Here is a 25,338-nt window from a genome sequence, read left to right as displayed (position 1 = left end):
AGTTTTGTAAAGCAATTTACCATCGATATTGTTGAAATTGCATTTAAAATTATTATTTTCCTGATTTAGAAGTTGACAGAAACCATAAGCATCTATACTAATATTATAAAGCGGAAGAGTTTGTTAGTTTGTTTGTTTGAACGCGCTAATCCCAGGAACTACTGGTCCGATTTGAAAAATTCTTTCAGTGTTTGATAGCCCATTTATCGAGGAAGGCTATAGGCTATATTTTATCACGCTGATACTAATAGGAGCGAAGAAATAGAGAAAAGTGTGGAAAAAACGGGGGGAAATTATTTGAAAGGGCTTATTTGAACGCGCTAATCTCAGGAACTACTGGTCCGATTTGAAAACTTCTTTCAGTGTTAGATAGCCCATTGATCGAGAAAGGCTATAAGCTATATTTCATCACGCTAAGACTAATAGGAGCGAAGAAATAGAGGAAAATGTGAAAAAAAAGGGGGGAAATTATATGAAAGGGCTTATTTGGGCGCGCTAATCTCAGGAACTACTGGTCCGATTTGAAAAATTCTTTCAATGTTAGATAGCCCATTTATCGAGAAAGGCTATAGGTTATATTTTATCACGATTAGACTAATAGGAGCGAAAAAATAGAGGACAATGTGGAAAAAACGGGGCAAGTTATATGAACTTGCTTATTATCTTAAGAACTACTGGAGCAATTTTTATGTTATTTGGCAAACATGAAGAAAAGACCACGTAAAGGGACATAGGCTATTTTTTTGCCGAAAATTGTACGGTGTGAAATTCCTAAATTACGCAAGCGAAGCCGCGCGGAACATCTAGACTTATATAATAAAATCGTAGGAAAGTCAATTCTGTACATTGAATATTGTTGTACAATAAATAATACTTGGGATGTGATCTACTATGCTAACGCGGACGAAGTCGCGGGCAACAGCTAGTTATATATATAAGTCGGTTACAAACATACTAGCTCGTAAGATATCGCCTATAATATACCTTTTTTAAATATTCCTTGAATAATATTTTGTGACAAATACGGCCATATTTATTATTTTAAAAATCAACCTCGCAGGTTTTGGGTGCGGTTGGAATTAATAGGTCCATTTTATTTTCTATACAATAATTTTATTAGTTTTTATTTGTATCAAAATATAAATTTGTGAACATCATGACAACATTATTCAATTTTATAATATTATGGTCGATTTATGTATGCCCGTTTTCTGAAGATTTTTGACGGGGGGTTTGTCTATTACCTCAGAAAACGGCCATTAAAAATGGAACACTTAATTAAGAACATTGCTAAAATATGGTCATCTCAATAACCTTGACCTAATTGTATTTCATAGAACATGAAGTCAGCAATTCAAAGGATTTAATTAAGGAACTCATGTCGACTGGTAATGCTAAAGGATTTTTATGTGACAATACTTATGACGCCGAATCTCAAATAATAATCTGACCGCGCCCAATTTATTAATGTGATTATTTTAATACATTTATATGTTATTAAGTTAGGTTAAGATATATTTTAATATTGTTTAATTTAAATGTTCTAAAATAAATAAACTGAAAAAGACCTTGTTTTTTTCTCCTGATATATTGTTATTTTTCACAGAGAAAGTTATAAGTTTTTTTTGCTAAAGTATAAAAAATATAACCAAACAAACCTCCATTTTGAAAGTCAGTTAAAAAGAGAATACAATTAATTGATATGTATAATATTTGGCACTAACAAATCATAATAAGTAATAACAGTAATTATAATCTATGTAAATTATTGCTTTAACAAAGTTTATAAAGGCTTCTATGGTTAACTAAAACGTAAACTATATATTATTTTCTATTATAAAGTATAGTTTTCAACTAACATAAAATTGGTATATACTCAAACATAATATTATCATTATGAATGAAATGGTGGGAATTTATTTTGTAACATTCAATAAAGTAACTTTAAAACATAAAGGATATTATGTGCGGGCGAGCATTTATTCAAGACACTTCTTCATGTGTTTTGTATTGCAATAGATCTTCAGACTTTTGTGTCTCAAGAGAACGCTAGCCTTAACATTATTGGCAATTTTAAGGCGCTTTGCAGACGACGGGGCGGGGCGGGCCGGTCAATTTCGCCGCGTACGCCCGTCGATGTCTGCGGCTGCCCGCGCCGCGTACACAAAGCACACCGTCTGCGTTACTGCATGTAAACTGGTTCGTGTGATCCACGGCGGGCACCTGCGGCGCGGTCTTTTTGCCCGCCGTGTGCGTTGGTAATATAATATATGCGGTGAAATTGACCGGCCCGCCCCGCCCCGTCGTCTGCAAAGCGCCTAATGGGTATAACCTGGATAGAGTTCTATAATCACAGCAATGGCTCTTTATGTTACTCCACCGTCACACTTTGTATAAACACTCTTCCATCAGCATCTAACACTGCTGATGTAATATTCGAAATAACAATAATTCGTCAACAGTATAAAAATATAAGTCTCTTATCAGTTCACACCGAGACAGGAAGCAGGGCTGCGTTTATATTAAAACGATTCAAAATTTAACTGAATTTAATACTTACAAGAGCTGGGATTTCGGCTGCATAGCGTGCCGAATATATTTTTAATAAAGCTAAATATTAAATTACTTTATTAATAACGCGTCACCAGTGTTTCGGTATGACTAATACTCATTAAAAACATCACATTTCAATTTGTCTCAAGTCTTATCAACATCGTCTAGTCCACATGCACAATCTGTTCCTGACTATCACTCAACTTGTTGCAACAACTTATCTGCGGACTCTCCTCGCGAGTCTCCAGTCTCTCCTCCTCATTACGTCCTTGTCCTTCACTCTCATGCACCAGTATAGTTGTATTAACTTGACTAGATTTACAGCACTTTGGTTTAGGCGTTCGCTCTGGTGGGGGCTCCTTACAACAACCGCGCTCCGGTTGCAGAAGCGTCGAGTCCTCCACGCTCGGACCTTCCTTATGGCAACTCGATTGTAAATTTTTCGCTCTGGCAACTTTGGACGGGCAGGCTTTGGCGCCATACTGACAAGACTGGCTGCCGTCATCTTGTGACGTGGAGGCGCGGAAGTAGTGCGACGGCTGTATGCAGGTTCGCGTTTGACACGCGAATATATCGGAGTCCAGCGCCTGCGTCGAGTTCAGAAGCGGCGGCGTTGAGTTCTCCGCTACAAAAAAAAACTTTTATGAATTGCCTTATAAAAGCTGTAAGCTGGACTACACTACTTTAAAGCCCGTATAAATTGTCAGTACTTAAGATGCGACCCGGTCTCAAAACGCGATTCGGCTCTGTAATTGGTCGAAATTTTGACAGCCAACCAATCACAGAGCCTGAACCGTGTCTTGAGACCGAGATGCATCTTGAGTACTAGCTATTTATACGGGCCTATGAGTCTTAGATATAAGACTCATAGGCCCTATAGATAACTTAAAATAACAGTGAGTTTATGTGTTACTTAGCACGGACTACGGAGTATAAACTCACTGTATAAGTTCCATAAAATTGTGGACTTATTTACCAAAAAAAAAGATCTACTAGAGAGACTATTGTCTCTAATGATATCTGCTACTCTATATAGGCCGTAATAAGAGTGTTGCTAGACCAACAATATACTATAGCTACACTATTAAGCTACAGACGATAACTACTTTTCCCCTCTAGGAATAGAATCAAAAGCTAGTGTACTAAACATAAGGCAGTACGTTTATATGTGTGTGCGCAGCGTGGCGAGATTGTGCTGCATCTCTAGCGCCTCGAGCTGCTTGCACAGCTTGCCGTCGCACTCCGACCACTTACACTTCTCTCTGTGACATCGGTCTGGGGGCAGCGATGGATTATATTGTACGCGATATACTAGTAACAATTTCTGCGAGATTTCAAATGATGTACGTGTTTTTCGTTGACGTAAAATTTTTGTATGGTGGTAGTTTCGCCTCTGAATTTAACCTACAGGCTAGTTTTGTCTTGGAAAGTACAGTATACCTCTACTTGTGGCCTGTGGGACACTACATGCAGGCTCCTAATGTTAAAGCTAGTCTCTCACGATAGACGAATATAATAATTATACCCCTCGAGCCAAGCACGAAACCGACAAGCCGTTAAGACCCATAGCTAAAGTGTGCGAAAGAAACATGCATAGACTTAAAGGCCTCCAACCTCTTAAGAAGCCAGATATCCTTCGATTGCGGATTCTTGGAAATCTATTGTTATTCTATTGTTGTTGCGGTCACCGAACAAATGAGTGTAGTTACCTGTGTCGTCGCACTCCGGCGTGCAGACGACGACGCGCCGGCGGCCGACACACTGCATGCGGAGCAGCGTCAGCTGCGTGCCGAACAGGAAGTACCCTGCAACGTCATACAAGTATAAGTTTATATTATTATATATATGAAAGTATGTCTGTCTGTCTACCTCTTCACGCCCAAACCGCTGAAACAATTTTGCTGAAATTTATTATAGGTATTAAGTCCCGGGAAAGGACATAAGATACTTTTGATCCCGAAAAAATGTACGGTTCCTGGGCGATAAAACACTTTTGGCGCAACCGAGTTGCGAGCGCCAGTGAAACTACTCTAACTCTAACTAGATGTGGCCCGCAACTTCGTTGCGCCAAAATAAGATTATCGCGAGGGAACCGTATATAACGTACATATTTCCAGAATAAAAAGTATCCTATGTCCTTTCCCGGGACTTGAAGTATCTTCATGCCCAGCCAAATCTTTTCAGCGATTTGGCTGTGAAGAGGTTACAGACATACTTTCGCATTAATAATATTAGTATAGATAACTCCCGTTCCAGCTGTGCTGACCGATTTCAAAGTTGGAATGAAAACTCACCAAGCATCATGCCCAGCACGACGGCGAGTATGAGGTGTACGTTGTAGAGCATGACGCACAGCATGAGCAGGTATCCCACCGCGTTGTGCAGCGTGAACACCGCCGTCTGGTGCGTGTTCACCAGCGTCCTGGGGGTACAGTGACTATTCATTTGTGGTGGTACTATCAGAAAATTTATGGATTCATTTCGTGTTTTTATGGGTTATGTCAAACGCAGCCAACAGATCACGACTTAAATTTATTTTACATAACTCGACCGAATAAAGTAAGCCCGAAATCTGCCTATGGCGACACTATGTTGCAACGTGTGACCAGCATATAAGGTTACAACTACTTCCTTTCTAGTAAAAGTACCATTCAATATGGGATATCTTCGTGTTGCTAAAGCTTAAGAGTTAAAAAATACGATCTAGCTAGACCGCACTATTGCCGACATTAATGGGTATAGGCGGTGGTAGGCACCAAGTACGCGACGCGACATTCTACGTTCCATAATAATTTTGTCGTGTGGTGTAGCTCTGCTGCCGCGGCTACGCGAGATTCAAATACATAGTATGAACGAAGCAGCTAGTGCTGCTACAATAAAAAATACCTTATGCGAAAGGAAGCCCATCTTGTGACCGGCATAGGACTGCCCGTGCGACTGTTTGTAGCTCTTACTGTCTGCTGCTCTCTGTAAATATATTTATGTTTATTAGTAGGGAGCAAATAGAATACAAACGCACTCTTTACCCAATACATGCATAAATACATATATAAAAAAATGCACGCACGCTCTCGCACGTATACGGTATACACGCACGCAGCACGCTCACACCTATGTACACTTTACGCTCGCATAGCTCGCTCGCACCTCTACAATTTCCACGCACGCACACAGCTATACACGCCTAGTGCCTACCCATACCTTTACCACAGATGACTAAATAGTTTATTTTAGAAGTCAGTCAGTACGCATGATGCGTGTGTATAATAGAGGTATAAAAATTGTTTTTCAAAAGTAACATTTAGGTATAGGAAAGGATAAAAAATAATCATGTGACTATACGCCTTTTTTCAATTATTCGATAATATCTTCATATCGAGCGAATTTTTATTGGCTATTAGATAATACTGAACGAATGAATGACTTTCAACCGAATCACATTGTTCACGCTTCACCCGAAATAAGATATAGTTATATATCCTGTCTTCAACTTGTAACGATGTAGGTATATTTGATTACTTAATTTTTATGCAATTAAACTCATTGCATAATTAAGTTTAATACTAAACGATGGAGTGATCTAAACATACAAAAACTACCACTCGCGATCTCTACATAAAAAGCAAACCGATTTCGGCTTTGTATTTTTTGAGTGCGCTATCTCTTAGAACCTAAAGGTCCCTGAAAATTTTGTTCGTATACACTTCAGCACTGATGTCTGATTGTTATTTGTTAGCTTAAATTAGTATGTAGATTGTAGGCATGAGTTTTACAAGGGTGTTAATAAATTGAGTACTTGGGCGAGTGAACATTATCATATAGAGACATTGAAAGCATGCCATATCTACTGACTCAGACAATAATATTATCAATATTAATGTATACTTAATACTTATATTATTATGACCGTGGTTCAGAGATTTCTTTACCTCCGACTGCGTCTCTATGCCGACGACTTAAGGATTATTATCACAAGCGCGGAGGTAAAATAATTCTAAACTATTAGTTCCGTGCTATTAGTTCTGTGTGTAGCCTGTATAGAAACGTGTGCAAGACATTTAAAAATAGTTGCTACACCCGACAGTATAGAGCTATTAGTATTGTGGCATAGTCCTAAGTCCATAGATATTTTGTGACTATAAGTTTCGTAACGGTCGGCCAATATATTCATTAGCATGTACATCGAATCGAACTGTATTGGTCAATTTGTCATCCAATCTCATAAAATAAATCTATGATCTCTTAATTTAAAACTGAGATGCCTATTTTAAACTATGTAACTAAAATCTTGCTAAAATATACAATAATATGTTTTAGTCCTACTAGCGCATGTCTGGGTTTTAAATTATAACCCAGACGGGCGCTAGTAGGCCTAAGTCCTAACAGTTAACAGATATTGTATAATATTTTTAACATTATTAGCTATAGCTAATAAGTAATACCTAATGTTAAAATAACAATATTATGTCTCTTACTCATAATAAAAACAAGGTATTTTTTAAACCAAAGAGGTATGGACCTAAAAGCCGTTTCAAGAAGTTAATATGTACTTTAGCTTGTCAAAGTGAACAAGAGACCTTGAGAGATTTAGAATTTTGTAGTTTTATTGTTATTTCCACAAAATAAACAACAGCAGATCTATCAACAACAGTGATCAGCCCCATTCGCACAATCTAAAGCCGCGATAACAGACCGCACATCACACATGCCAACAACAACATTCAAAATATATAATGAGCGTCAATAAAAAAATTCGCGACGCATACGATGTTCATAATCTTATTCTAATTGACATGGTATGCTATGAAATTTTGGTATATTGGGTAAAACATTCGACTCTAGCTGCAGCTGGCTCTGTTATTAGTGCAAAGAGAAGAGAGAGGACTGAGGAGCCTTTACCCTTCGTAATTCCTCTTTGCGCTTAAAGCTTCTTGCGTTAAAAATGCGGCCTCTACCTTGGCAGTTGCCCGAGTAATGCAAGAAATGCGAACGTGCAGAGAAGCATATTTGTCTGTGGTTTCCCGATCGACGTCAATTATTAATGTGCACGTTAGATATCTTCGCAGTTCGCAATCATGGTTATGCTAACTAAAGGAACCAGTTAGGCCATTTTGGCCTAATTGTTTCCTTTAGGATCCTCTGCGTGACACAATATATATCTAGACTCATGACTCATGACTCATGAGTGAGTCACAACCCACAAGCGGGTCTCATACAATTAGCTAAGTTAAGTTGTGTCCCCTTAAGGATCCTAAAGAGAACCTTGAACCCTACAGGATTTATATTTGGTTCGAAATAGCATGATCTGTAGACAGCTGTATATGTAGCCAGTAGCTCTACTAACCGTTCGCACAGCAAGTTCCTCCTCTCATCAGAGCGAAATGGGCGTAACATCCTGTAAGCATCCCGTTGCACACGAGCCAGGTACACCTAGAAAAGTTACAAAATATTCTTACTGGATAACTTACAGTTACAAGTATATTATCACTTAAATTACCATTTGATTGGAATATTTTAGCCTTTAATTCTTGACTGCCATAGGTACTTATGCCATACATAATCATATTTATTTGCTCAAAAACATGGTTACATGGGTTGTTACAGTTATTGTTACAGTGCGGCATATTTTGCTATGACAATAGCGTGCAAAATTGAAAAAGAAATATTGTTTTGATTACATCACTGTTTAGAGTCTCTACACATAAGGTCACAAAATTTAGATAGATAGAATAGTAGTAGGACTAAAAAATATATTTAATATATTTTTTAGTCCTACTTCTAGATTCTATCTACATTCTACACATTCAGCTTAACATAAAATTATTACAGTTCATTATTCTTTTTTTTTACAAATAAATTCGGCCAAACCTACTCGACCGAAGCGACTGCGAAGAGGGAGCGTCTGCAACGCGGGACGTTCGCGTCGGCAGAGCGAGAATAATCTACGGTTTCTCATCGCAGTCGCGCAGGTGTGGACACCTGTTTCACATTGCAGATGCTCTTGTCCCGCGTCCCGCGATACTGACGCGTCGGTTTGCCCGAAAGAGTTTACTTTTCTCTCAGTTAAAGCTTTTGCTTACCAGAGAGAAAAATCAACTCTTAATTGATATCTAGTGGCTGCCCATATTAAGAGCTTTGAGTCCTAATATAATGCCCGGCCCTTTATGACCTCCAATCTGGGTTATTCTACCTAATGAGGATTGAGGTACAAAAAAAATCACGTTATAACGTGAAAATTATTATTATACATTCGCATACGAAGGACTCGAGAAGTGATCCAGATAGGCAGACCCAGATTTATAAATAGGCCGTATAGGCCGCGGCCTAGGGACTCAGCCAGCAATCAGCATCCTAGGAGGCCGGTAGATTTCGTACATGGGGCGGGGTAAATAATGTGGCCTATACTCAAAAAAATATAAATTCGGCACTGCAGATAGGCCTAAAACTTGACCAAGGGCAACCTATGATCATAGTGGCAATAACCGGGTCAAAGTGAATGTACGACTTCCCGCCCACATAATACGTAACACCCGATAGGTACAATTTCCATTAGGTGTTTAATAAATAGTAACGACATTCTCTTGACAAGGTTAAATTATTTCACATTATTCACGGCAAATCTTATCTCATATCTTTAAACGAGCAATTCTTGTATATATATATATATATATATATATATATATATATATATATATATATATATATTTGGAATCTCGGAATCGGCTCCAACGATTCTCATGAAATTTAGTATATAGGGGGTTTCGGGGGCGATAAATCGATCTAGCTAGGAATCATTTTTAGAAAATGTCTTTTTATTCGTGTTTTATCGATAATAATCGATAAACTGAAAAATATGACTCTTCCTGACATCTATTGGCGAATAATAATACTATTTTGTTAGCAACTAATTGTTTTAACGACACAACAACAGTTAAAGCTATTCCAGCAGACGGCGTTGTTAAGTAACACGAAGTCATGAGTGTTTGCTATACCGAGCAAAGCTCGGTCATCCAGGTACTTGCCTTGTTAAACACACATAGTCACATAAGTATAAAAGCTACTTCAAAGTTAGCCATGGATAATCGCAATAATTAATTCGTTCACGGTTTACAGGACAGGTATTGTCATAATATTAGATATAATTTGGTGATGTCCAGACATTTTTAAGTACTTTTTGGGTAAAGAAAGTGCAGTATGTTTTCTGACGACCGTACTTCGCTTTTTATTTGGTCTGAGTCTTCGCCACTATTCCTCAAACGCTTTTCGTCTGTCGTGATAATGGCATTTCTTAATGACCTAGGTCACATAGTAACTATTTAGTAATCTGTAACCTAAGAGGGAATGAACGAGCAAAAGGATCGCCTGATGAAAAGCAACACCCGCAATGATAGCGTATTTTTATAAGGGTCAGCTCATTCAGTTTGCGACGCGACGCAAATCACAAATAGCGATTTTTTTTGTAAACATTTTATATTTACTACACAATAATATGTAGACCCACGTCTAAGGGTGGGTTGCATCACTTGCACCAGAGGCGTGGTTATAGTTACAGTTATGGTCAAAGTTATGGTTATAGTTAAGGCTAACTTTAACCTTAACTTTGGCTACAGAATTTGACAGATGACAGCTGGTCCGACAAGGCTTTAAATGAACGTGGGCGAGGGCGCTGCTGGTAAAGGAGAACTCTCAAAAATGGCGTTTTTGTATGATGACAGCGTTAGTTCCTATTTTCGCCACGTTCACATAAAGCCTTGTCGAGCTCAAGGTTATCGTTAAAAATATGGCGTCCATTTGACATTTTGCATAAGTTATAGTTAAAGTTACAGTTATAGTTGAAGTAAGTTGGTGCAACCCACCCTAAAAGAGCTTAAACAGTCAGCTTGAAATTTTGCCACGACTTTAGTGCATTTTTAATATTAGAAACAGATTTTGCCGTTTTCATAAATTATAACAGTATTATTATTTTATTGTATACCTTGGAGCCCTCGAACAGCAGCGCAACAACAAATAGCGCTATCCAGGTGAGCGCGAACGCCCAGCGCGTCGTCACGTACAGCCCGGAGAAGAGAAACTCCCCCAGGTCGAAGCCAAACCACATCCACATGTGCATCTTGCCACTGGCTACAAATGTTATAACTGTAAGCCTATGTCAATATTAACTACGAAAATTGAGCGGTTACGGTTATCGTCAAATATTGACTTTAACCAGAGATATGACAATTGATTTGACATTTTGTTATAGTTAATGTAAGTTGGTGCGACCCACCCAAGCCAGTCCACACGGCGCGTTGCGTCGACGCAGCGCTGCCGTTGCGTTGTTTTACATACAAATAACCAAAGCGCGCTGCGTCGTCGCAACCCACAAATGACGGACAGCAGCCCCCGAGACAAAGCGCGAGGGCGTGTTGACGTGCCGGCTTAGTAATAACGCTGTGATGGCTATGCGCCAAACGGCAGTGCTGCGTCGACGCAACGCGCCGTGTGGACTGGCTTTTAGTAGGGAATATATTGCATTCAATATGCATACTAACATTATAAATGCGAAAGTGTGTCTTTCTGTCTGTCACCTCTTTGCACCCAAATCGCTTAACCGAATTGCTGGGTTGGGTATACTTCGATTCCCGGGAAAGGACATAGGATACTTTTTATCCCGGAAAAATTTACTGTTCCCGCCCGATAAACATAAAATTTGTTGCAATAGAGTAGATAGAGAATATTATGTTATATGTTATGGAAGTCTGGATTCATCTTATAAATTACATATTTTATGCTGAATTAGTTATCAATTTAGTTAAGACACTATACTTCTACAAATATTGTGTATTCAGACATTGTTTAACAATCATAAATATTATCATTAGTACTGTCCATTTGTATATATCAACTATCTCAGAAACAATGACTGATTATTGTAGTGTAAAGTATACATTACATATCAATTGGGACATGATTCCATCAAACAAGTCAAGAAAATGAGAAGCAGTTATATACTTCATGTTGCTCTCTTGCGAATTTGAGAATAATAATATTATTCGACTGCACACTGCCAGTTACAATATATCACTATTATAGAATAAAGCAAATCTTAACCTGAGTATGTGTATTAGTTATAGATATAAACAGAAAGTTATAAAAACTATAATTATAACTTTCTATTTATCATTATAACATAATATATTGAAAGATGTTTTGTGATATTAAAAAAAAAATGTATTGTAGAATGTAGACAAAATATAAAATATTAATTTTGAAACATAATATTCGTTTTATGATCATATTCTGCTTTTTGGTAAAATGTCTCCTGAATATGGAAATTTGGTTTTAGTTATAATAAATAATTTACTTACATGAATAATTTTGTGTATCATAAATTGACACCACACGACTTCATTTCCAATATTTATTTACCGACGCCACTGTCCTATATTACAAGTAGTGATGGGACTCGAATCACATTTGATTCGAATGATTCAAATCATGACATATATATCTCGATTCGAGTCAGTTTTTAAATTGATTTGAATTGTCGAGTTGATTCGAATCCACGATCTGATTCGAATTCACAAGCTGATTCGATTCCACGAGCTGATTCGAATCACGTCAATGCAACGCCCCACGAAAGATTAGTACCATATAAGGTAATGTTCAGTGCGATTATAGAGATGCGAGCTCTCATTGGGCCTATCGTTGATTGTGAAACGCAAATTACGGATAGATAGAATCAGCTTTCTGTTGATCAAGGATAGCTAAATATCTTTAACTGTAGATACGTTATTGAAAACGGCCGTAAGGTGCTAGCTTTCCGCACTCGTTGGCTACACGTGATATAGTTCCCAGCAGTGGAATAAAAGAAGTAGCTTATGTCCTTTCCAAAGGTCTATACTAACTCCTATCGAAAACGATTCAGTGGTTTATGCGTGAAAGCGTAGCAGACACAGACAGAATGATAAATGGACAGCTTCATTTCATTGTAGTTATGTATTTCTGTATGATTATTGATTTAAATCGTGATTCGAATAAGAATTTGATTTGAATCAACAATCTATTCGAATTAAAGATTTGATTCGAATCAACAGTTTATTCGAATCAAAGGTTGATTCGAATCACGATTCGATTATTTTCGTGGTGATTCGAATGGATTCGAATACTCAATTTTGATTCGAGTCCCATCACTAATTATAAGGAGCACTTGTAGTTATCAGTGATAATTCCTATTGGAAAGTAAATATTTTCTGAATTCAAGAGTTTTAATAAGATAAAGTTTTGTATACACACACACACACACACACACTTGCACACTTTAATTTATTAGATAGAAGCAAGAGAAGACTTGCAGATGTTGGAAGAATAGTCCTTTTTTATCAATCAGCGTGCAATTTTTTGGAAATAATAAAATGAAAGTAATAAATTGGTAATAAAGGTCAACAATAGCAATTTGAAAATATTTCCTTCACAAATGACTTATGACAGTGACTGGTGACAATATGCCATCAATATGCTGACGGTTTGACATAGACATGTTTTTTTTTTAAATTCGTCCCGGTCGTTTGACCATGAAGGTATAATCCCAATATTGTGATGCCTTCATAAGGGAGTAGGTAAGGATTAAAAACTTGCATGAAACTTGCGTCTAAATATTTCTGTTCGTCGTCTATTTTGAAGCATTTTCAAATCCTGAAAAAAAAAACATTTAGTCCATGACAATATTTTTATCGATATAAATTTATACTTCAAGCAAGGTGCATCCCTAAAGCACACGTAAAAATGTATGCCATATTTGTAGCCAAATTATTACTTGATGTGACATTTTTATCACTAATGGCATAAACAGCATGATTAAGCGATTATTAAACTTATAAATTTTCTTTTTAACTTACAAAAAATACCGATTGATAAGCCCAAAAAACGTTGTTGAAAACTTACGTATGTTATGTTAAATCCACGTGTTTGAGGCATTCCTTGGCCGTTTTTATGGTTTATTATTTAGCGGAACCACAAAACCCAACAAGATATTGCATTTAACGTTCACTAAGCACTTTTATTAGCACTTTTAAAACATGAAATATGCCGACCGACTCCTTTGCTATGTTCTACTCGGTAGGACATAACATTACAGGCTTTTGACGTTTACACACCGATATGAGCTTTCTCTTTCACTCAACTTACTGCATCGTTAGTAAGAAAGAGTAACATTATCAACTGTCAAAATATAAGGCTCCCTCCAATAGTATTATACCTTCATGCAAAAGAATGTAAAACTTGATACATTTCAATTTGAAAAAGACACAATGATATTCCAATGAATAGGATAATAAAGTTATTATAACGATGTTTAGTTAAAACTCACGGAAGAAATAGCCCTATTTATCGATATTCACACCAAATTTTGGTTTTGACAACATCTTACCTGCACTTGTGCACGATGACGGTTATTTAACGGCCAATGTTTTACCAATATGAACATCATGTCAGCGTGTTCCTAAACTATTACCAGTATACTGGCCTAATCGCTTAGGTTTAAAGCGCTTATTCCACTTGTCCTATTTAGGAAGTCCTAGCTAGGATCCTAAAAAATTTAGTCAAGTGGAATAACATTTAGAAAGCTAGGATCCTAAATCGGAAAAAAATGTGGCTCCTGAATGACTAAATCAGTGTTGTTAGATGGTTTCAACCTTTTATCTGTAGTGGGAACTGCTAAATCTGTATTAAAGTCAATTTATATTATGTTATAAGATCCTGGAATCCATTCGTAGGTAATTTCTTAGGGGGGTATTACATTATCATATATATTGGATCCGAGATCATTGAGTCAATGATATTGGATACGAGGGCTGCTATTTATGTATCCGGAATTAAAAAAAGAAACAAACATATATCATTTAATATGGTTTTATTGCTTTTCAAAATATTCGCCGCGATGATCGACACACTTTTGCATACGCTGGAACCAATTTTCATAGCACTTTTTCCATTCTGATTGAGGTATCTCCAAAACGTGCATTTTGAACGCATCAACAGCCTCTTCGCGGCTCGAAAAACGTTGACCACGTAATTTGTTCTTCGCGTATGGAAATAAAAAGAAATCGTTAGGTGCCAAATCAGGGCTGTACGGCGGATGACCAGTCAATTCGATCTTTTGACCCTCCAAAAACTGAGTTGTTTCAGCTGAGGTGTGACAGCTAGCATTGTCGTGATGTAATATGATTCTGCGTTGTCGGTTGTCCTTTCTTATTTCTTCAAAGACTTCTGGTAAACAAATGGTCGTATACCATTCAGAATTAACCGTTTTACGATTCTCTAATGGCACTGTAGATACATGTCCATTAATTCCAAAAAAACAGGCGACCATTTGCTTCAAAGTACTTTTTGCACGAGTAACTTTTGTTGGTTTCATCTTGGAACACCCACACCGTTGACTGTTGTTTAGTTTCGGGGTCATATGCATAGATCCAAGATTCATCACCTGTGTAGATATTATAAACGGCTTTTGACGTACCACGGTTGTATTTTTTTATAATTTTTTTGCACCAATCGACACGAGCCCGTTTTTGATCGATTGTCAAGTTGTGCGGAATCCAACGCGAACATATTTTTTTTTACAGCCAAATGTTCGTGTAATATCTTATGTATGCTCGTCATACTTATGCCTAAGGACGCCTCTATCTCGCGATATGTAACATGACGATCACGCATTATTAGTTCCCGCACAGCATCTATATTTTGTGGGACAACAGCTGTTTTTGGGCGACCTTCTTTATTTTCATCCGTGAGCATAGACCGCCCACGATTAAACTCACTGTACCAGTGATAAACAGTGGTTTTTGATGGTGCTTCATCTCCAAAAGTTGCGGTGAGTTGAATAAAGCACTGTTGTTGATTTAGCCCACGCCGAAAATCGTAGTAAATCATTGTACGAAAATGTTCACGCGTTAAATCCATGGCAAATGAAGACACGCAATTTTCAAAATGACGCCACAATGGAAAAATAATTGACAGTCACATGAAACAAAATGTATTCTTCAACCAAAGAGTTCTATTTTCAAATGTTGTAATTACTTTTTAAATATTGTTCTTGTAAGTGGCCAGTTCCGGATACATAAATAGCAGCCCTCGTAATATAATATTATAGACTTAAGATTCATTTCTTCCTTGATCAAAGATTTTTGACATTTGCTGAGAGATTGGATCCAATACGGTCATAGAAATAGGTGTTGCCAGTTATTTAATATAAAAAAGAGTTTTTAATTTCTTGTTCGTTAATACGTTTCAAATAATGTAATGTAATTATTTTTCTAATTATATACTTGGATAATCTTGCTGAAATAACAAAAAACAAACCATATTAAAAATGACGATGTCTTTTCACAAATCGAATTCTCTGAGATCTAGTAACCCTGACGTCAATACCTGTCAGCGTTAGCGCTCTCCATTGGCTATTGAAACCACATATGACGTAAAATAGAATCAATGACATATGATAGTGTAATACGCAGATATGATCAAATGATCATATATATTGGATCCTATATATGATCATAGAAATGATCATATATATATGATAATGTAATACCCCCCTTAAGTCTGCTGGTTCCAAGAGGTTCAGAAAGTTCATAATTCATAATTTTACGTGGAGCAAAAATTCTTTCAACCATCTTTTTCGCCTTTTATTTATTTTTATTTTCATTGAGCCAACAGCTAAGCCTATGAGAAGATCAATTTTTTGTTGCTTTGATAGAACTGGAGCCATTAAGAAGACGTCTGACCAAAATGACAACTGATTTAGTCACTAAATTAGGACAAGTGGAATAAGAAGCGAACTAATTAGTCTCCTATGTAGGATCCTAGCTAGGACTTCTAAATAGGACAAGTGGAATAAGCGCTTAAGATATTTTGATTTGTCACACTTGACAGTACACTGATATTTTTTAGAAACACAACCAATATGTAGTCAGTGATGCCAGCCTGCAGATAATTTCAGATCGGTGGGGAACCAATAGAAAATCTAGAAGTGTCAACCGAGTACCGTCACGCCGTCTGGTGGAGATTTAAAAAGAAAACAACCCATAGCATATTGCACAAAACATGAGAAAGTCAATAAAAATCTGTTAAGTATTTATTTTACCAGATTTATGATACAGTATAACATAATATTGTAGTCATTTTTATTCTTACTATTATCTTTTTGCTATTTTTATTTCTGCTTATTTATTCTTATATAAGACACAAATTAGGGTCTATGATTGCCAATGAAGCTCCCACTAAATGTAATGATCCAGTAATCAATACAGAAATATCGCAGTTTTCTGTATCCAAGTGCATTATAACCTCTGATACACATTCCATTATGTGTGTAGTAGTATTGTTATAATTTTTCTTCCATATGTTAGCATGATTCTTACACCTTTGCAGTAATTCATCATTTTCTAATATTGAAAAGTTATCGTTCTGTTTAGAAGTGTATTTGTATGCAGTTGGTATTACAAAATACACTGCCCGGAAATTTATTTTTTGCAGTGGTGACAAAAGAACTTCGGCATCCCTATCGCCCGTGGCACTAAAAATCAAAACTTTATCTCGACACCTGAAAAAGTGATAAAATATTAATCATTCTATATTCTAGTACAATCATCCATAATATTTTACTTTTATGAAGCTCTTTATTATGTACGCGAGGAAAACATTAATTTTCTTGAAGGGGTAAAACTATACGGGGTATAACAAAAATGAGTGATAATACTTTAGGGTGTGTACCTGTTCCTTGTAGAGAGTTCACTGTGAAAGTGGCAGCGCTGAAAGATGAAAAAAAATATATCTTTTGTATGGGCAAAAGCCCGAGCGTCACGAGTTTTCCCATACAAAAGTGAAAAAAATTTTGGTCTTTCAGCGCTGCTACTTTCACAGTGAACTCTCTACAAGGAACACGTACATACCCTAAAATATTATCACTTATTTTTGTTACACCCTGTATAGTGAGGGAGCCCTAGAACTAATTTTTTTGTGATTACTAACAAGCTAAAAGGGCCCATTCACTGCAGGACTGCCGTGCAGTCCTGCCGTGAATGGGCCCTTTAACTCACACAAAATTATAGCTTGTTAGAGTTTAGTAATCACAAAAAAATTTGTTCTACGGCTCCCGTACTAATAGGTACTTATTATATTAATAAATAGTGCGTACAACTTTTAGAAACTGAAATACCTATATAAATAATAAATGTACCTACGTAATATATTGTAAAATAATTTATCTCAATAGAATCTTGCGTTTATAGTAAGCAATAATAATAAAAAAAATTACCCATAGACAATACAGAGCAAGCCAAATGTCAAAATATCGTGTTTGTCAAATTTTAGAATTTAGATTTTAGAACAAACAAAATAAAAATTTGCAAATTACGAAAGCAATTTTTTCTGCTTTTGTCAATAGAAGTAACGATTTACAAATTACAATGGAAGAAACGCAAAAAAAGCCAAAAAGGAAGCCAACAAAAATCGAAGATATGACAAAGGAACAAATACGACAAGCCATTATTAAAAAACGCGAGTGCAACGCTAAAGCTCTACAAATTGTAGAAAGTTTACTAGAAAATTGTGTAAATGAAGATTATTTACTCAAATGTTTGCCAGATATAAATCAATCACACTTTGAAGATGTAATTGAAGAACGATCGATTTTGCACCTCTGTGGTTACCCTCTATGTCAAAAGACCATAACACAAAACGAGGTGCCCAAACAGAAATACAGAATTTCTATTAGAACCAATAAAGTATACGACATAACAGCAAGAAAAAGTTTCTGTAGCAATAGTTGTTACAAGTCCGCCATGCATATAAAAAAACAATTGTTAACTAGTCCACTGTGGTTCCGAGAGTATGAAGAAATTCCAACATTTAATTTGTTACCCGTAGATACAATAGGTAGCTTAGGACAAGAAGTAGATTTAGGTGTCACCAAAATTGATCTACAGGCTGAAAATCATTTCACATCTATTAATGATTTTGCAAATGCCAGCTTAGGAGACTTCAATGAGGGTATTAATTCACACAAAAAACAGAAAAATGATACAACAAAAAGTTCTAGCTTGTCACCTCAATTAGAAAATACTGAAATAGATAAATCTTTACAAGATATACAGACTAAAATGTGTAAAGTTGATAACATGACAAATAATAATAAAGGGTCAATAAATACCAATATGGAAAGTAAGAAAGAGCAACCAAAGAAAAATGTTCGCAATCCATTAAACATTGTCGGGGAAGTCATAGAGAGACCTGAGAAGAAAATTGATCCAATCCTATTAAATCCACCTTGCAGTGAGACTGCCAACAAACCTGCAACATCCAAGAAGGAACCACAAACCAAGCAAAAGATCATCACTACTTTGATTATTGAAGTGGAGAAATGCCTCGCAGAATGGTTTACAATTGACACACTGTTGTATCTGTTTGGGGAGAGCAAAGTAAAGGAGATGGTTGCTGACAAGGGAGACTGTATCAAAGAGTACTTAAACAACTATTCACAAACTTTCCTATACAACTCCTATATGTATGACCAGTACCAGGCTTTATGTAAAAAGTTGAATATGCTGGAGCTAGAAGACAGACAGTATGATTCCAAGACTTTAAGTAAGGAAACTAAACCTTTACCGAGTTATTCCATTCTAAAGGAGGAAAGTAAGAAAATGCAGTTGAAAGTGAAGGCATTCTTTTCCGGGGAAACAGAAATACCAGAAATAGAACCCGACGAGGCCGAAACAAATGAAGAGGAGGCTACACCAAATTTGCCTCTAGTTGATAAGAATGCTCAGAATGCATTGAGGAGAAAAATAGTTTGCCAGCACCTAAACAAAGTTTTACCAGACTTACTGAGGTCCCTGGGTCTATTGACTCTGACTATAAGTTCCGATGTTCGCATACTAGTAAACACATTTAAATTAAAAGCTAACAACATAATGTTTAAGCCGGTACAATGGACACTTATAGCTATAATTTTTATTAAACTGCTATCCTTGAGGGACCCGAGATTAAAACATTTGCTGGAACAATCTACAGCATTTAATCATATGCAATTGCTTTTACTGAGTTATCAGCAGGACGGAGGTTACTTAGATAGACTTATTATTTGGCTAACTGATGTTGACAGACTGTTAGATGCTAATGACACACAACTCACTGTAGGTTGATTGCTATGTGAAGTAGAAATATGTATTTGAAAATAAAATATAAATGTTAATATTTTTACTGTTAATCAGGATTATTTAATAATTTATTAGATGACCCAAAATATTGAGTTGAGCTTTTTATTTTCGTATATATGAAGACAGCATAAATTATTTTTATAAGTTAAACTTTTTTTAATCATCCCTTAAATATTTAGCACTAGATGTCCCGCGCGGCTTCGCCCGCGTAAATTAGGAATTTCACAGAAAACGTACATTTTTGAATAAAAATAGCTGTAAATACTCCTTTCACGTGGTCTACTCTATATAAGTGCCAAATATTGCTATAAAAATTGCTCCAGTAGTTCGTGAGATAAACCCTTTCTAATATTTTCCCCGTTTTTACCACATTTTCCTGAGTTTCTTCGGTCATATTAGTCTTAGCGTGATAATATAATATAGCCTATAGCCTTACTCGATAAATGACATATCTAACACTGAAATAAGTTTTTAAATCGGACCTGTAGTTCCTGAGATTAGCGCATTCTAGCAAAGATACTCTTCAGGTTTATACTATTAAGTATAGATTTTTTTAAATTAACGCTTGACAAACTCGAGTCTCGATCTAAAAGACTATGAAAAGGCTCATAATCATGGGACGATGCATGGTGTAATATTATGGTAGTGATGATGATGATGATGAATGTAATTTGCATAGTAGCATATGCTTTCCTCCTTGTAACTCTCAAACTTGTATCTATAAAGAATCAGGAGTTCTCTCAGCACCTTCCGAACCACGGTATACCAGGTATACCTCGGTGCAAAATCTTACTTGTTTGTAGCATATGCTTAGAATACTTCTCACGAAACCGAAGTCACCACATATTTCCCCATAAATTTTGAGGAGTTCCCTCAAAATTTATGGGGAAATATGTGGATCTTCCCTTATGGATCCTTCATCAGATCACCATTTTTGTGAATATAATACCAAATTGGGATGATACCCCTACATACCAAAAGAAAAATTTTGAAAATCGGTTAACAAATGGTGGAGTTATCGTTGAACATAAGAAAACGAACATAACACCTCCCCCATTTTGAAAGTCGGTTAAAATTGTAGCCTATGTGTTATTCTGATGTTTATGCTATATTATTGTAAAGTTTCATTAAAATCCGTTCAGTAGTTTTTGCGTGAAAGAGTAACAAACATCCATACATCCATACATCCAAACAAACTTTCGCCTTTATAATATTAGTAGGATAATTTAAGTAAAGTATTTCTTGCTTGTAAGAGTAAATAAATGGCAATAATGTATGATGAAGTATAAAACAGTAAAATTACCTGTTATTTTGTTCAAACCACTCAGCACATATTTCAATTGACTCTTTAGTGTGTGCGCCATCTAGATAGAAGTCAGCTGAGTCTGTGTGTATGACATGGAACCTTCCAGGCCATTTACAGTCTCTTAAACCAATTACTGTTTCCTTTGTTAGAGTTTGCACAAGCCCATTGTCGATACTTGTAGCTTTATTCAGATCTGTGTTTGAATTTCCATTAATAATTTCATTTCCATTGGTTTCTTGTCTATGGTTTGTTTTGTTTTCTCTTGCTACCCTCATCCAAGCATGTGCTAATTGTACTGCTAAAGATGCATTCATTTGATATGCCTCTAATGCTATGTCATGTCTGAGACCGTTTTGGAAGGAATATGAATTGTATTCAGGAACAATTTTTAGAGAGCACTAAAAGATAAAGAACATGTGATTCAAAATAGTTCATTATTTGTTTGAAATTATATGATCTAAACTGCACTACGGGGCAGCGAAACTACGCTACACAGCACATCAATGCTACAAGACGTGATAGCGTGGCTTCGCTGTTGTGTAGTTACGCTCAGTGCGGAAAATACAACGTGAATATACCTTTACGTCAGTAGCGACTTTTTCCAATACGCGCATCGCTTCAGGCGATTGATTGACCGTGTACGCCTCACAGTTGGGCTTCATGATGCCCGCCTTGGCCGCGGCGATCTCAGCTAGGGTGTTGCCGAGGATCGACGTGTGGTCGAGCCCTAAAGAAGTGATGCCCACTATTGGTACTTTCCTGAAAAAATATATAGTTTATATTTTGTAACTTTGTAACTCCGAGTTACACTGAATGGATTTGAATAAACTATTCAATCCGTACAGGTATATACTTCTGAGTTCTGACAAACTTTATGCCAGAATCCTAAGGATCATGCTCAGGATAACACACTGTGGTTTTGACTCTGTATTTCGGTTATACATTTGTACCTATATCAGCAATATGGTACAACTATTTACGTTTAAACTGCTGAAGCTTTACGCTAAATGGGTATTTATATACTTTGGGTCGTAAGAAAGAACTTGAATGATAATTTTAAAAATGCACGGTATGACTCAATCTTGAAACCAGCGGGCAACGGGGCGGGAGCGGCGCAGCGCTTAGGCGGCTTAGGTATAGATAAACCTATACATTGTCACGCACCGTCACGCCGCTCCCGCCCGCTACCCACTGGTTTCGAGTCTCGAGACTTCACTCTTCAGCCTTAGTGGTTACCGCACAATAAACGATTTGTAGTAATAGTAACCTCAAGACATTAGTATAGTCGACGATGCCGCCGATGCCAACCTCGACGACGGCGACGTCCACCTTCTCCCGCAGGAACACGTGGAACGCCAGCACCGTGAGGAAAGCGAAGTACTTTGGCATATCGTCCTTGAACCTCTGCAAACAACTGTCTAGTAATACCAGGCGCGGTCCGAGGGGGGGGGGGGGGGTTCACAGGGGACGTGAAATCTCAAAATCTTTCCAAATAATAAAAGGGAATTTCTGGCTATCCCCTAACCACCACTACGCCCGCCCTTAGACAGCTGTCAACCCAGAACCGTTCGAGGGCGCAGATAAAAAAATATATATTATCGTAGTGACTAGTGAGTGACCCCCCCCCCCCCCAAATTTCAGGATGCGACCGCGCCTGAGTAATACTCAATTCGCGTTGTGTTTGTTAATCAAAGGGTTTTCGTGGTTGGTCACCACTGTTGATCCATGGCACTTGGTAGCACAGAAGTTGCAGTGGTGGAAATGTGTGGTGGGTGGAAACCCGAGCAAGTACATTAAATTTTATGAACCCGCTACTTAGGGCGGGTTGTTAGGTTGAGCATTAATCAGTCATAATATATAATGGGCTATTATGGGTGACATAAAGACGTGTCCAACTGCCAACAGTGATATATCATGGTCTATTCGCGGTAAGTCGTTATGGGTACAAATGTCCACATTTACCCATTGGCATTCTGCCTCGAACAAAGCAGGCAGCGCGGCGATTTTTTGCATAATTTGCTTATGGATTTAAGAATACATTATCTAACACAGGCGTTTGTTGCCGCTGCCGTCAGTCAGGCACACCGCACACTACATAATTCATGCGATTACTGTGCATCATTGCACTCACCTGTGTATTATACAGAGCCTCATACACCTCATGGAAGTATTGCGCGAACATGTGCTCGTGTATCGGGGTTCCGCAGAGCCGCACGCGCTCGCGCACCGCCACCAGGTGCGGCGACGAGTAGAACCCCGTGCGGAACCCGTGCGCGCGCAGGATAGACTCGCACATCGCACTCGTTGATCCCTGAAAATGTTTTTTTTTTTTATATAAAAAGGGGGCACACGAGCTAACGGGTCACCTGATGGAAAGCAATTCTCTTCTTGAAAGTTTCCTGGTCGTATTAGTCTGAAAATACTGCTCATTCCAGAGTTTTACAGTGCGCGGCAGAAAGTTACGCGAAAAACAGATCATGGAAGACTGCCACTCATCAAGGTTATGAGAATGTATATTTTTCGCGTGAAAGTTACTTAGTATTAAATTCGCCCTATGTAAGTGGAAACGAAAGAAGTATCCATCATCATATTTTGATGATGGATACTTAAGTAACTACTGATAATATTATAATGATCACTATCTCAATGTCTTCCCAAGTCACTAGGAAAATATGGAAAAGTAGCTAGGATATAGAAAAACATTAGTCAAAATCAGCAAACATTTATAATAATAATTATAAAATATATTAATAATATTGTGATAATAGACTGGGTCACTAAATTAAACCGGTGGTAGGCATCTGTGTAGCCCCGACGTTCAGAGAATATTTGAAAAAATTTATTCTGAATAAAAATTTTTGAGTTGAGTTTGAGTTTGAATTCTCTACCTATAGCATGGCCACAGTATGAAACGCTGACATTTTTTGCAGACAAACTGTCAAATTTCTTTTGTTATTCAATCTCTTTGTCTACTTTACTGTAAGAATAAACCTTTCTATGGTGGTGATGCTAAACCTGCTGGGTTTGATTAAAACATTACATACCTTTCCTTTTGTTCCAGCGACATGTATGACAGACAATTTGTCTAACATGGGCAATGTAATTCCTGTGCGGAGAAGGTAGTTCTCCATGTCTTCTAAATTTGTGCATTTCTGCAATGACGACAACTTTGATCAAGCCTTTTTGCAATAAATATTGATAGGTATGTATTAAATATTTTATCAAGCAAATGGATGGATAATGATTATTATTTTTAGGCTCTTTCTGTTTTCAACTTGCCTGTAATCCACACAATACAAATTTAGCAGTATAATTTGTAATTCAATGTAAACTAACTTACTTTGCCGCTTTTTAAATCTTTCCTAATCTGCTGAATTGTAGATTTATTAGATTGCAAAGTATTTAGCTTCTGAACAGCATCCTGTAATAAAATATACTGAATATAACAAAAATACTATAAAAGGTAACTACTTATTACATTAGCAGTTGTAGCGTAGTTCTTATCTTTTAAATGTCATTAAGGTATATTTTAATAAGCAACTTACCTCATACGAATATTTTGTAGATGCCATTCTAATACTAAAACGTCTAGCTATTGCAGCGCATGAACGTTCTAAAATAAGCATAGGTAAACTGTCCGATAATTTACAAATTAAAGGCCCAGACTACTAAGAAATACTACGTACACTTTAAATGAAAGGTTCTTAATGGCAAAAAATGACCTCGGTTTTCATATTATTATGTCGTAACATTTTACATGCGTAAACGTAGTGTAATTTGTAAAACGTTTTACTAACAATTATTAATTTCTTACGATTTATCTTTATCTGTACGACATTTGACCCACTTTATTATTGTTGTTTAAATCATTCAGAATCAGTCTGAATCAGAACTACATAAATCAGGAAATATCAAGTAGGTAAGTTATAAACATAACCTAAAAACTAAAACATAACAAACATCAAACATGAAACATGTGAATTTGACATATATTCCGGCTGTCAAAGTCATGTTAAAATCAGCTGTTTTTTTTTTAAATGAAATAGGTGATGGTTGTCAAATCAGTACCTCAAAAATATAACTAATATTTTATTAAGATAATATTATGTTGAGAGTAGAAATTTTAATATATTTTGGAACTGTTTTCCTTCCGGATAATAGGTATAACATTATTGTTATTATAAAAAAACCTTGTCGGCACGGTGCCCAGAAAAAATTAAAATTGATAGTTATAAAAAAAATCTAATTTTCAGGGATTTTTATCGATTTAAGATAATCACATTC

At 36.7% G+C, this 25,338-nt stretch overlaps 3 protein-coding genes and 1 long non-coding RNA gene across 10 annotated transcripts; 2 read left to right on the top strand and 2 right to left on the bottom strand.

The window, feature by feature from the left end:
- Positions 1–887: 887 nt before the first annotated feature.
- LOC121729417 lies at positions 888–15,560 on the top strand. The gene is made up of 3 exons (XR_006035963.1): positions 888–1,380; positions 4,259–4,266; positions 15,550–15,560. It is a non-coding gene; the product is annotated as an uncharacterized LOC121729417 (long non-coding RNA).
- Positions 2,536–12,980, bottom strand: LOC121729413. 6 transcript variants are annotated; one of them, XM_042117924.1, is made up of 8 exons: positions 12,837–12,980; positions 11,901–11,974; positions 10,529–10,674; positions 7,898–7,983; positions 5,440–5,520; positions 4,848–4,975; positions 4,263–4,358; positions 2,536–3,178 (listed from the first exon to the last, which is right to left on the bottom strand). In XM_042117924.1, the coding sequence occupies exons 3-8, from the start codon at positions 10,661–10,663 to the stop codon at positions 2,718–2,720; spliced, it is 987 nt and encodes a 328-aa protein (XP_041973858.1). In that variant the 5' UTR covers positions 10,664–10,674; positions 11,901–11,974; positions 12,837–12,980; the 3' UTR covers positions 2,536–2,717. The 6 variants fall into 6 exon arrangements, with proteins under 6 accessions (XP_041973858.1, XP_041973861.1, XP_041973862.1 ...); XM_042117927.1 differs by having other exon boundaries at positions 12,845–12,980; XM_042117928.1 differs by having other exon boundaries at positions 12,853–12,980.
- A 1,098-nt stretch (positions 15,561–16,658) lies between the features above and the next one.
- On the bottom strand, positions 16,659–24,990 carry LOC121729498 (folylpolyglutamate synthase, mitochondrial-like). 2 transcript variants are annotated; one of them, XM_042118021.1, is made up of 8 exons: positions 24,600–24,990; positions 24,395–24,475; positions 24,099–24,206; positions 23,186–23,365; positions 22,322–22,458; positions 21,633–21,813; positions 21,052–21,452; positions 16,659–17,134 (listed from the first exon to the last, which is right to left on the bottom strand). In XM_042118021.1, exons 1-8 carry the CDS (start codon positions 24,678–24,680, stop codon positions 16,765–16,767), a joined length of 1,539 nt encoding a protein of 512 aa, XP_041973955.1. In that variant the 5' UTR covers positions 24,681–24,990; the 3' UTR covers positions 16,659–16,764. The 2 variants fall into 2 exon arrangements, with proteins under 2 accessions (XP_041973955.1, XP_041973956.1); XM_042118022.1 differs by lacking the exon at positions 24,600–24,990 and having other exon boundaries at positions 24,391–24,459.
- LOC121729497 (putative RNA polymerase II subunit B1 CTD phosphatase RPAP2) lies at positions 17,908–19,798 on the top strand. Its single transcript, XM_042118020.1, has one exon. The coding sequence runs from the start codon at positions 18,000–18,002 to the stop codon at positions 19,731–19,733; it is 1,734 nt and encodes a 577-aa protein (XP_041973954.1). The 5' UTR covers positions 17,908–17,999; the 3' UTR covers positions 19,734–19,798.
- Positions 24,991–25,338: the final 348 nt, after the last annotated feature.

Source organism: Aricia agestis, chromosome 8 (assembly GCF_905147365.1).
Source record: "Aricia agestis chromosome 8, ilAriAges1.1, whole genome shotgun sequence".
In the NCBI taxonomy this organism is placed as follows: Eukaryota; Metazoa; Arthropoda; class Insecta; order Lepidoptera; family Lycaenidae; genus Aricia; species Aricia agestis.
The sequence above is the reverse complement of the archived record's forward strand: the minus strand, read 5'-3'. Positions and strand labels throughout refer to the sequence as shown.